The sequence below is a fragment of the Hyperolius riggenbachi genome, chromosome 2 (assembly GCF_040937935.1).
Source record: "Hyperolius riggenbachi isolate aHypRig1 chromosome 2, aHypRig1.pri, whole genome shotgun sequence".
Classification (NCBI taxonomy): Eukaryota; Metazoa; Chordata; class Amphibia; order Anura; family Hyperoliidae; genus Hyperolius; species Hyperolius riggenbachi.
This window is the reverse complement of record NC_090647.1, coordinates 465,460,275-465,473,826: the sequence shown is the minus strand read 5'-3', so window position 1 is coordinate 465,473,826 and position 13,552 is coordinate 465,460,275. Positions and strand designations below refer to the sequence as shown.

General features: G+C 48.2%; 1 protein-coding gene across 4 annotated transcripts in view; it reads left to right on the top strand.

Moving 5' to 3' along the window:
* Window positions 1–13,286, top strand: part of RABGEF1 (RAB guanine nucleotide exchange factor 1) — an 86,363-nt gene extending 73,077 nt beyond the window's left edge. For all 4 annotated transcript variants that reach the window (XM_068270173.1, XM_068270174.1, XM_068270172.1 and 1 more), the window contains 2 exons: window positions 6,767–7,023; window positions 12,563–13,286. In XM_068270173.1, coding sequence (XP_068126274.1) covers window positions 6,767–7,023; window positions 12,563–12,961 — 656 coding nt within the window. In that variant the 3' untranslated portion in view covers window positions 12,962–13,286. The remainder of the gene's footprint in view (window positions 1–6,766; window positions 7,024–12,562) is intronic.
* Window positions 13,287–13,552: the final 266 nt, after the last annotated feature.

Sequence of the window (13,552 nt, the reverse complement as noted above, 5' to 3'; positions counted from 1 at the left end):
TGAGGGCCTCAGGGGAAGCAGTTTCCCACCCCGAGATATAGTCGCTCAGTGCTCTCAGGGCATTCCTGGTGTCGGAGTCCGGTGGGATGTAGACTCCTATTAGGATGAAGGAGGAGAACTCCCTAGGTGAGTACCTGGGCCTGCAGTTGATGGCTAGGAGTTCAACGTCAGGGGAGCAGAACTTGCTGAGGAGTGAGATGTTGGTGCACCAGTCAGAGTTAATGTAGAAGCATATGCCGCCTCCTCTCGTTTTCCCGGAGAGGTCACGGTCCCAGGCTGCTCGGAAGAGGAGGTAGCCTGGCATCTGTACAGTGTTGTCCGGGAAGTTTCCGTTGAGCCAGGTCTCCGTGAAGCAGAGCACAGGGGTGTTCTTGCTTAGCGAGGGTTTGCGGCCGAGCAGTAGGAGCAGTTCATCCACCTTGTTTGGGAGTGAGCAGACGTTCGCTAGGAGTATGGCCGGTATGGAAGAGAGTAGTCCTCTTCTCTTCAGCCTCACCCGAGCCCCTGCCCTTCTCCCCCTGTGGCGACGGTTCTTTGGGTCCCTGGCGCTACTAGTTAGGAGCGCAATGTGGGAGCTGACCGTCTCCCGCAGGATGTCTACAAATGGCCTTTCGCAGCAAACACGGGGCTCCCATTCCAGGAGTTCGGTGCGGGATAGGAAGCGTACGGTTTTTGTCCCCCGTGAGGGAGGTTCCCCCGGGCTCCTGCCTAGGGCAGCGACTGGGGCAGTGAAGCCTGGGAGGACAGTGCGGGCAGCAGGCATTGTTTCCGGGTACGGTTAAGTGCATGGGGAGCAGCAGGCAGGGTAGGCTGGTGGTGGCGCAAGTGTACGCAAGCACAGGTGGGAACAGGCGCAGATGGGGTGGCCCAGAGAGGAATCATGCGCTGAATGCATCACAGTGGCACAGTTAGTAATAGATAAATACGGTAAGTTGATAAATTTGGCAGGCTCACCATGTCCTCGTCACTGGAGTGGCAGGCAAGGCTGCGGAGTGCAGCCCCTTGGTGGTGGTAGGCAGCAGCTTGCAGGCAGCCACGTGCAGGTTCGGCTGGATACCGGCAGTGGAAGGCCCGGCGTGCCTGCAGGGACACGGGGATCTTCCTCCTCGGGCAGTGACCCAGGGCCCCCTCTTGTGTGTGAGCTGGGAGAGCGAAGCTGGCCGCGGCTGGTGTGGGTGGCAGGCCTGGAGGTGGTAGTTGTGTGGAGTGTGGAGACCGGGAGGCGGGCCTGGGACCGAAGCGGAGCGCTGCTGTCCCCTGCCGAGGAGATCGAGGTGCGCTGTTGGGGGAGCAGGCCTGGTGATGGTGCCGCTGCTGGGAGCTTGGGGTCCGGGAGGCAGGCCTGGGGCCGGAGCGGTGCGCCGCTGTCCGTGGCTGGTGGGGCGAGCAGGCCTGAAGATGGAGCCACTTCTGGAATGAGGCGGGCCTGGGCCGGAGCGGAGCGCCACTGTCCGCGGCTGGAGGAGGGAGCAGTCCTGGAGATGGTGCCGCTGCTGGAGCTTGGAGACCGGGAGGCGTGACTGGGGCCGGAGCGGTGCGCTGCTGTCCGCGGCTGGTGGGGGGACAGCAGACCTGAGGATGGAGCCAGCTGGAGCGTGGAGGCCGGGAGGCGCGCCGGAGCGGTACGCTGCTGTCCGCGGCTGATGGGGGGGGGCCAGGACGAGCAGGCCTGGTGCTGGTGCCGCTGCTGTGGAGATCCAGGAGGCAGGTAGGCAGGTAAGAGATGCTGCCGTGCAGGGTTCCGGATGGTCTGCGGGCGGTGATGTGGAGTCCTGGGCTGGGAGGCGGGTGCCGCAGATGGGTGGCTGTACTACTCTAGGTCGGGCTGAACTGAGCGAAACTAGGCTAGGCAAAACAAGCTAAAGCTAAACGTGCTAAAGGAGCTAGAAAGAGCTAAAAAGAAGCTAAAAAGCCAGAAAAGCTGAGGAGCCATGTGACCGAGGCACCTCTTACGGCGCCATCTTGGTAGAATTAGCTAGCTTACGTGGGGGTTGATTCACTAGTAGCACGAGATCCCTGCACTTTGGCCCAATAGGCTGTCTGTTAACCTGCTGAGCGGTCTGGACGAGCTCAGCTCGTCCAACACCGCCAGAGGCTGCCGCTCAGGCCTTGCTGGGCCGATTTTGATGAAATAAAAAGCAGCACACGCAGCCGGCACTTTGCCAGCCGCGTGTGCTGCCTGATCGCCGCCGCTCTGCGGCGATTTGCCGCGAGCAGCGGCGAAAGAGGGTCCCCCCAGCCGCCTGAGCCCAGCGTAGCCGGAACAAAAAGTTCCGGCCAGCGCTAAGGGCTGGATCGGAGGCGGCTGACGTCAGGACGTCGGCTGACGTCGATGACGTCACTCCGCTCGTCGCTATGGCGACGATGTAAGCAAAACAAGGAAGGCCGCTCATTGCGGCCTTCCTTGTTTATTCTGGGCGCCGGAGGCGATCGGAAGATCGCCTCCGGAGCGCCCTCTAGTGGGCTTTCATGCAGCCAACTTTCAGTTGGCTGCATGAAATAGTTTTTTTTTTATTTAAAAAAACCCCTCCCGCAGCCACCCTGGCGATTTAATCAGAACGCCAGGGTGGTTAAGACTGAAAATTTTACTTGCTCTGCCACACTAAGCTGCGCTGCTTGAGCAGTGTAGGTTAATGAATCAACCTCTACTGATTTGTATGTGAGCCAGATGTAGCCATCAAAAGAGCCACACCTGGCTCCCGAGCCATAGGATCCCTACCCTATGGTTCTCATACTACATGGAAGGTGGTAAAATTGGTCTAAGATCTTTAATTTATCTTTCAAGTGTGTATGTAGCATTATGGTGATGGTGTGTACACACTTGAAAGATTAATGAAATATATCAGACCAATTTTACCCCCTTCCATGTAGTATGAGAGCCATACTCTACACAGTCTATTCTATTGAGCTGAACTCCCCATTAGATAAAAATCTTTGCAAGATCCTGCACACAAAGATGCTGTACACATTCAAAAGATCAGTATCTGCAAAAGATCTGTTCCTGCAAAATGCACTCAAAGACTAAGATATCTAAAGATCTCATTCATCTGCAGATCAGATCCACCAGGATGGATCTTCAGATCTGCAGATGGTTGTCAGATATGCAGATGAATGTCTGTTAAACAAGGTGTGTATGAGGATCTGTAGATATCATAGACTATGAATGCATTTTGCAGGAACAGATCTTTTGCAGGAACAGATATTTTGCAGATACTGATCTTTTGATTGTGTACAGCATCTTTGTGTGCAGGATCTTGCAAAGATTTTTATCTGATGAGGAGTTCAGCTCAATAGAGTAGACTGTGTAGAGTATGCTCTCATACTACATGAAGGGTGGTAAGATTGGTCTGTGATCGTTAATTAAAGAGAATTGTAGTGAGAGGTATATGGAGGCTGCCATATTTATTTCCTTTTAAGCAATACCAGTTGCCTAGCAGCCCTGCTGATCTATTTGACGGAAGTAGTGGCTGAATCACACCAGAAACAAGCATGCAGCTAATCTTGTCATATCTGTCAAAATTGTCAGAAAAACCTGATCTGCTGCATGCTTGTTCAGGGTCTATGGCTGAAAGTATTAGAGGCAGAGGATCAGCAGGATAGCCAGGTAACTGATATAGCTTAAATGGAAATAAATATGACCACTTCCATACACCTCTCTCTACAGTTCTCCTTTAATCTTTCAAGTGTGTACAATACAATACAATAACATTTGTAAAGCGCTTTTCTCCCATAGGACTCAAAGCGCATAGCTGTGTCTCAGATTAATACAGGGTTTCAGGCTGGGTTGTGTTACAGAGGAGATAGTCAGATGTTCATGAATGCCAGACTGAAAAGGTAGGTTTTCAGTTTAGACTTAAATGCTTCCAGGGATGGGGCTGTCCTGATTGGGTGTGGCAGGGAGTTCCAAAGTGTAGGGGCAGCATGACAAAAGGCTCTGTCTCCAAAGGTTTTGAGGTGGACTCTGGGGGTGACCAAGGTGTTACGTCCTTTTGATCTAAGATTGTGGGGGGTGTGATGTAGTTGCAACAAGTCCTTCAGGTATCCAGGGCCCAGATTGTACAAGGATTTGAATGTCAGTAAGCCAATCTTAAACAGAATTCTCCATTTTATCGGTAGCCAGTGGAGTGAGCTCAGGGTTGGTGTTATGTGGCAATGGTGGGGTTGGCTCGTTAACAGCCTTGCGGCGGCATTCTGTACTAATTGCAGGCGGCGTAAGTCTTTCTTATGCAGGCCTGTGTAGAGGACGTTGCAGTAGTCTAACCTTGATGTGACGAAGGCATGAACTAGGGTTGGAAGATCCTCTGAAGGAATTAGGTGTTTAATCCTTGCAATACTCCTTAGGTGAAAGAAGGAATGTTTCACAACAGCTGAGATTTGATTCCTGAAGCTTAATTTCCCATCAATCAGTACTCCCAGGCTGCGCACACAGTCTGAGTTGTTCAGGTCTGAGCTCCCTATCCTTAGCGGTGTTGGTTGAGACTGGAGCTGCTTTGCTGTTGAGCCCTGGCCCTCGATAACAAGAACCTCAGTTTTGTCAGCATTAAGTTTTAGCCAATTATTATTCATCCACTCCTGAAGCTCAGCTAAGCATGCGTTTATTTGTGGAGTAGGGTCTGTGACATCAGGTTTGAATGACAAATATAGCTGGGTGTCATCAGCATAGCAATGATATGTCAGGCCATGTTTTTGTATGATTTCTCCAAGTGGCAGCATGTATATGGTGAACAGTAAAGGGGATAATATTGCGCCCTGAGGTACACCGTATTTTAGTGGTACAGGGTTGGAGAGGAAGGGCCCTAAGGCTACCCTTTGTGTTCTGCCAGCCAGGAAGGAGTTGAACCACCGGAGAACAATGCCATCTATGCCACAGTACTCTTGTAGCCTGTTGAGTAAGATTTCATGATCGACTGTGTCAAAAGCCGCTGAGAGGTCGAGCAAAATCAGGATGGAACATTGACCCTTGTCTCTTGCAATGAGCAGATCATTGCAAATCTGGGTGAGGGCTGTTTCACAACTGTGATATTTCCTGAAACCAGATTGAAGAGGGTCAAGGATGTTGTTTCTGGAGAGCCTGGCTTCAAGTTGGAGGTAGACAGCCTTTTCAATAACTTTTCCCACAAAGGGGAGGTTTGAGACAGGTCTGTAGCTGTTTAGAGCATCTGGGTCTAAGGATGGTTTCTTGAGTAGAGGCCTGACGATTGCTTCTTTCAGAGTAGAGGGAAACCACCCTTCTTGTAAGGAGCCGTTGACTATTTTGTGGAATGCCGGTGTAAATAGTTCAGGGCATTTCAACATGAACTTAGTGGGGCCAGGGTCCAGATCGCAGGTAGTCTGGCGAAGGTTTGAGAGGATATCCAAGATGTCTTTTTCAGTGATTACCTTAAAATCAGACCATGGTGGTAGGCTATTTTTGCACCTGTTATATGGCTCTGCATGGGTTTCTGGGGCTGTGAATTGAATGGCAGATCGTATGGAGGAGACTTTGTCTGAGAAGAAGTGGGCAAATTTCTCGCACAGTTCCTGTGAAGGTCTGATGCTGGATTTCCTGCAAGATGGATTGCAGAGACTGTCAACCGTGCGGAAGAGTTGGGCAGGTCTGTTGGCTGCATTTGCAATTTCGTGAGACAGGAATAAGGACTTCTTTTTGTTAATCATCGTTTGATATTTTTTCAGGTGAGCAATTAGGGAAAGTTTGTCATCAGGAGACTGATGTTTGCGCCACCTTCGTTCCAGTCTGCGTCCCTGTTTCTTTAGTTCCTTTGTACACACCATTAGGAAGCTTGCAAAGAACCAATCAAATTCTGCTGAGGTAAAATTTGGCCCATTGCCAAGCTGCATACATTTGCTTACAACATTTGCATAATCCTGTTTCAGCTCGAAATTATTTGCATCTCATTGACCATACCTAGTTATCATACATGAATTGATCAAAATTAATGATAATAAAACAGATCAAATTATCATACAATGGTGGCTCGAAGTCCACTCCATCTGTAACAACATATTCAGTCTAAACATTATGCCACGGCTGATCAAAAGATTATTACAGGCAGTACCGACTTACAGATTCCGTTCCAGAAGGTTGTTTGTAAGTCGAGTTCTGAGTTATACATGGACAAGTCTGGATTTGGGCATATAAACAATGTTTTTGTTTTCAATTTGGTTTTAATTTGTTTACGACTGCTTACAACAATGCATAGAATACTGTCACATGTAACAACAGCACAGTACATTTATGTACACAAAGAAAGCTTTATTTGTATGTATAAAACATTGTAACTTGAGTTATTTGTAAGTAGGGGAAGGTCTGTATCATACTTTGAACTAGTTGCTTTAAGTTGAAATAATTGTATTTTAAGACTATACAGGTCATTTGTTTGCTATTTGTTCATGTTCCCAATACTGGAACGTCCACAAAGGCCTGGGCCTACGGCAGCTGCTGCCCAATGGGGGTGGCTGGACATGAAAACAGGGTTGTTGCATATGGAAGAGGCAGGGAATTGGAGTTGATGGGAGCACATGGATTGGGATGGATTCTGGTGCACATGAAACGGGGGACCTAAGGGTGATGAAATTATAAATCCAACCTTGCTTCCTCTGTATGGCCATCATAAGACTCTTGTAAATAGGCAGTATGTTTTTTGCACTATAGAATATATTACAGAAATATTTGTTATGTATTCCTTATGACTAAATAGTCCTGCTGAGATTTTATTGTAGTAGTGGTGTTTTACAGTGAATAATAAATGTCTTCTAAATCTTGCAGATATTATAGAAATGGACTCCAAGCGGATTCCGCGGGACAAGCTCGCCTGTATAACTGGGTGCAGTAAACAAATTTTTAATGCAATCAGGACCACAAAGAACGAACCCGCTTCTGCTGATGACTTCCTCCCCACTCTGATTTACATAGTTCTTAAGGCAAACCCTCCACGTCTTCAGTCCAACATCCAGTACATCACTAGATTCTGCAACCCCAGCCGGTTGATGACCGGGGAGGATGGGTACTACTTCACTAACCTGGTGAGTAATACTGCACTGTGTGTTCACTGATCACTTGCACTTCCATCACATTCTCCCAGGGGGCAGCAGAGTCCTCCTCAGAAGGATGGCTTTCATTTATATTCCCAAGATGTGCTACAACAGTGGTTCTGTTTTCAGCATTCCAGTGTAAGCAATACTCAAAATGCACAAATGTTGTCTTTCAAAGGAACCTGAAGTGAGAAGTATATGGAGGCTGCTATATTTATTTCCTTCAAAGGGACTCAGAGCTGAAACATTAATAAGATTTTATACACCCCTCCAGCCCAATCCACTCTGATCACTCCTACACTGCTGCCCGCAGCTTCGGGAACCAGATCCCGTCACTGACGTCAGTCAGAAGTGCGCCCTCTACGTATCTCTCCAGCGGCTGCTGGGAAGATACGCAAACAGCGCACTTCCTTACGTTAGACTAGCTCCGACTGACGTAAGTGACGGGATCCGGTTCCCGAAGCTGCGGGCAGCGGAGGACAGCGACGTGGGAGCGATCAAAACGGATGGGGCTGGAGGAAGCCACAGGTATGTATACATCTTTTTACCATTTTCAGCTCTGGTACACTTTAAACAATACCAGTTTCCTGGCAGTCCTGATGATCTCTTCAGCTTCAGTAGTGTCTGACTCCCACACCTGAAACAAGCATGCAGCTAATCTAGTCAGACATCTGATCTGCACGCTTGTTCAGGGTGTATGGCTGGCTATTAATATCGGAGGCAGAGGATCAGCAGGAGTGCCAGGTGACTGGTATTGCTTAACCTTCCTGGCGGTATTGACGAGCCTGGCTCTTCCAGCAGAAACATGCCAAAAGCGGTAATGACGAGCAGAGGTCGTCCATGCTGCCAGGGAGATTTCCTGCTTCTCTGCACCGCCTGCTGCACTTTTCCCTCATCAGAGGGATTCCCCAGGATGGCTGGATGCCTGTCAGCACGCTGTGGGTAGCGATCTGTGCTACCCACAGCGTGCAGAACTAGCATCCAGCCACCCTAGGGAATCCCTGGTCAGCGGATCAGCGGGGCAGAGTTCTGCAGGGCTGGCGGGGCCCCCCCTTCTATGCGGCGAGCGGGGGGTCCCTTCTATGAGGGCTGGTGGCCGGGCAGGGGCTCCCCCCTCTATGGGCTGAGTCTCCTTCTATGCGGGCTGGTGCCCCCCTCCCCCCCCTCTATGGGGGGAGTCCCCTTCTATGTGGGCTGGTGGCCGGGTCGGGGGCTCCCCCCTCTATGGGAGGAGTCCACTTCTATGTGGGCTGGTGCCCCCTTCCCCCCCTCTATGGGGGGAGTCCCCTTCTATACTCACCATTGGCGTGTTGATCCCTTGTTGCGTACCTCTGATAGCTTCCCCGGTGCCTTCTTCCATGTCCCTTGGCGGATTTTGCTTCTCCCTCGGCGATGACATGTCCCTCGGCGATGACATGTCCCCCACCGATCGGCGTTGATGACACCAGGGTCACACAGCGTCATCAACATCTTGCAGCGAACACTTTTTTTTTTTTTTTAATTGAATTCAATACAATGGCTTCAATTCATCAAAGGGTGTTCAATAACAAAATCCCAGTACTTAAAATACCGCATTCGGTATTTTACACTTCACTGTGCTAATTCATCAATATTTTCACATGTGTGGTAGAGGTTCGTTAAGTTACCGAAGTACTAAGGCTTCAGTTCATCAAAGGCTGTTAGATAACAGCAGAGTGGTGCAGAGCAGCTTGGAATGTCTCTGTGTTGTTACAAGCTGATAACAATAGAAGGCATCCAGACATCCCTTTACATGTAAACGTGTGTTATATTTACTGTTACTTATACTGCCTCTGCTGCTCTGAATCTGTCCATCAGTGTTTCTTAACATTTTACTTATTTGCCACAACGTAGATAAACTTCCTGGAGACATTACAAATGCCATGCTTGGTGATTTCACCACTTGCATCTTTGCATATTCAAACAGGGACTCAAAGGGTTAAACGACCGAAGGACATCTGGGGATATCTTTTGTCCATTCTCTCTGCTCACTGCCTGGGGGGTCTGGAAGCTTGTGTGAAGAAGCCTGTGACCTATCAGCACCTATCAGCGGCACTTGCAGGAGAACAGGGGCTGTTTCTATTGGCTGCCTGCTCCTGTTAATCATGAAAACATTCACACAGAAGGCTTTAGAAGCCTGTAAGGACAGGGGAGAGCTGGAGATAAACACCGAATGTGCTAGCGAATGTGGTAACCTTGATGAATTAACATTTACTGACATTTGCTGACATGTGTTGAGCACAAGTCGGTAATTTAGGTAACAGCTTTGATGAATTAACATTTTCTTAAGTGCTCCGTTAACTCAGCTGTTTTCAGCATTACCGAATGCGGTAATGCTTGATGAATTGAAGCCAATAACCTGTATTGAATTCAATATCCCAAAAAAATTGATTGCAAAAAAAAAATGGTTAAAAATTATTGGAAATTAATTGAAACACTTTTTGCATAAAAATCATGGGGAAATTGAACGCCAGGGTGGTTAAAATGAAAATAAACGCATCGCTCACTAGCAAGTGAGCTACTCATCTGGACAGCCTCTGCCTTGCAATGTCACTAGAGAGATCGGGGAGACCCCATTGGGTGACATCAATTGTGTATGGACCTTTAAACCTCTAGATAAGTAATGAGATGCTAATTATTCTGGCTTGCAATAATTCTTAGTTGTTGTTGAGAGAAGGTAGTCCCACAGAGACAGCAGTGAGCTGACTTTGGTTTGAAGGATGTGAAGAATAAGCAGGCGGGGTCTCCACCTGGATTCTGTGGTTATAGCTTATTTTATTAGTGGTAACATAGCCACAAACAGCACAACATTTCTGCACGTAGGCCTTGGCCAAAATCTCAAAAGCATTTGACAAGGGCCTGTGTGCTGAAATGTTGTGCTGTTTGTGGCTATGTTACCACTAATAAAATAAGCTATAACCACAAAATCCAGGTGGAGACCCAGCCTGCTTATTCTTCACGATTGACTTTACACCTTTCTGGGGTCCGGGTGTTTGCTTGTTGACTCACTGGTGTCTTAAAGGACACCCGAGGCGAAAATAAACTATTGAAATAAACGATTGTATCGATCTTCCTTTTCCTAAAAATGACTTAAGATATTCCACAGTTTTATGTTTAAATCTACTTTTTAAGTTGTAACTGTTTTATTGTTTTTGCTCAATGACACATTCATTGGAGTATGCCAGAGCTAAAATCGATGAACTATTGACCGTTTTAATCTCTTTCCAGCTCTCTGAAGTCATTTTCTGCTAGTAAAGTGTTTTTATAGTTGGAATTTCTTATCAGTGATGGCCCATACTCACGGGCAGCAAAAGTTGCCTGTCGCCAGCACACGTGAGCGTGTGGGCGACAGGCCGGCGACAGCTCCTCGCCAGGTCCCTCCGCGTACACACGCGGAAGAGGGACCAGCGGCGCGACGGAAGCTGTCGCCGACGTTCCTCCTCCCCCCGCCGGAAGCTCTGCATTCTGAATGGAGGTTGCTGTCGCTAGTCCGCGTACTCACGCGGACTTGCGGCCGAGGTGCGGCGGCGACTGTCGCCAGGCGATTGAAACTTTCAATCGCCTGGCGACATCAGCGGCGGGCGACAGTTCGGGGTGCGCGCTCGTGCGACGGCCCATACTCACGGGCGACCTGTCGCCGCAACACGCGGGACAGAGGATGGTAGTGAACATGCAAAAGAAATCCCCTTAGCACACTATTTAAAATTAAAACATTTTTTTTCTTATTGGGCTGTAATCCTTCTTTGTAACGTAACCTATTTAGGACTGCAGCCTCTGGTTACTTTAAAGTGGTATCGTCACCATAAAAATCAAATTTCAACAGCAACTGGTATGAGTGTATTAAGTGATAAAGATGCTAATCCTGCATTCAAAACTTTCAAACCTTCATAACTCTGCTGTTATGATTTGGAGTTATGGAGCACTGGCCCTTTAGTAGTCGGTGCCAAAGAATTGCATGCTGGGGGCTCTTTTTATCTATACTGTATTCCTCCTCTTTCCTTTATTTCCCTGCCAGCTGCTTATCTGAAACCTAATCCCCCTACTCACTTGTGTTTACAAGCAAGGCTGAGGCGACTCAGCGATTGGAGGAGACAAGAAAAAAAGTAAAGGGCAGAAATGACATCACAAGTTAGCCTTAACTGCGGGCAAAAGACATGGCCCCCACCACTAACAGAATTCTCGTCATTTACTATATAACATTCCCTGAAATCAAAACGTGGACAGTATAATACATGTGTTATGTAAGTAGATCAAGTATTTATCTACTTATATATGTGTTTCTTTTCCCTGGCATAGTATGGCTAATCCTACTGCTTTAAAGGGATACTGTAGGGGGGTCGGGGGAAAATGAGCTGAAGTTACCCGGGGCTTCTAATGGTCCCCCGCAGGCAACCTGTGCTCGTGCAGCCACTCACCAATGCTCCGGCCCCGCCTCCGGTTCACTTCTGGAATTTCAGACTTCAAAGTCTGAAAACCACTGCCGTGTCCTTGCTTCCCCTGATGTCACCAGGAGCGCACGGCGCGGGCACAGACCATACTGGGCCTGCACAGTACGCTCCTGGTGACTTCAGCGGGAGTGAGGACACTGCAGCGCAGGTGCAGTGGTTTTCAGACTTTAAAGTCTGGAATTCCAGAGGCGGGGCCGGAGCATTGGGGAGTGGCTGCGCGGGCACAGAATGTCTGTGGGGGGACCATTAGAAGCCCCGGGTAACTTCAACTCATTTTCCCCTGACCCTCCTACAGTGTCCCTTTAAGGACCAAAGGTGTTTTTTTTGTTTGTTTGTTTTTTTTATTTTATTTCTACATTTCCTGATCACTGTGATTGGCTCACAGTGATCAGGTCAGGAGCCAATGAAAACTCCTACTGACCAAGTTAGGGAAGACAGCAGAGAACTGTGCTGGCGGGTAAACGATATTGAATGTAGTGGTTGAGATCAGGTGGCGTTAATACTATGCTGCATCAGGCTTAGGCAACCACTAGTGCGGCGTAGTTTTAATAACATGCGGTCCCGACCCAGTTAACCTTATACCAAAATTTAGTTTAGAGGGTACTTTAAGCTAAAACCTTAGTACTGGGAAGTGTCTGGATAGTCCAGAAGTTTCCCCCATCCTCTTCAACCCCACTGATCCAGCTCTGGGACACTCTGAACATATTTGACAAGGGCTTGTCGATTATGTTCTTGTTTCCACTCTCTGGTCCATATACAAGCGCAGCTGCGCGGCGCAATCAAGGCCTGCACTTATGCAGTACCGCAGAGCCATTAGAGTATGGTGCTCCGTGTATGAGAGGCACTGTGCTACGGCACAGCTATGGGCAGTACTAGCACCTGCTTAGCACAGCCGCCCTCAAATACGGCTGGGAGAGTGACTGTGAAGAATAGGGTCCTAGCAACTAGCAATTGTTGAATTAATTATTTAGTAAAATGAGAGAAGGGTTAAGTATACAAACGACTTGTAAAGGCTGTGTAGGTCTGGAACACTAAGCATAACTATCTATTGTGTTTTTCTTCAGTGTTGTGCAATAGCATTCATCGAGAAGCTGGATGCCCAGTCGTTGAACCTGAGTGAAGAAGAATTCAGTAGATACATGTCTGGCCAAGCGTCTCCAAAAAAGCAAGACTCTGACATATGGGAGGCAGACACATGCCCGGGAGTGAAACAGATGCACAGGAACCTGGACTTGCTCTCCCAGTTGTCTGAGCGGCAGGAGCGCATTGTGTCGGAGGCAAAGAAGCTAGAAAAGGACCTGATTGACTGGAAAGAGGAAGTAACCCGTGAAGTACAGGACATTGTAGAGAAATACCCACTGAATATAAAATCCTCCAGCCAAGCTTTGGCATCCATCGACTCAGAAAATGTAGAGGACGACCGGCTGCCCCCTCCACTACAGCCACAGGTGTATGCTGGCTAGTCCGTGCATGCTGAACTCCTCTCTGTCCGTCCTGTACAACAGGTCATCCCTTTAGGGCAACACCGGGTCAGTTTGTGACCCTAGAAGGGTGAATGATCTTTAAATGCAGGGTTTTGTTTTGTTTTTTAGTTTTTGTTTTCTTTACTTCCTTTTTAAAGGCTGAAGCCATGTTCAGAGTACAACAATCACATAATGGGCTTATTTAGTAGCAAATGGCAAACACGACAACCTTGTTTGCTCTGAGCTCTCTTGAAGGATGGTCTGCCAGCCATTAATTTCTGAAGCTAAGTTATTAAACAAGCACTTGTCTATATTATAATAATAAGGTGTCATATTATGGTTTTTGCTAAAGGGTTCTATACTACTAAGCAAGCTATTTTATGTTCTGTTTCTCTGTTGCTATATGGTTTATCTGTTGCTATACGCAGGAGGCATCTCCTAGGTAGGAACGTACTGGTAGGAGCTACCGAGTAGCAACGTACTGGTAGCTACTCACAATCTAAATTTAAATTAGCCAGCACTGCCCACAGGAGGGGGTTAACTTACCCATACCACCGCTAATAGACATTGCGCTCCATTCGCAACCCATGT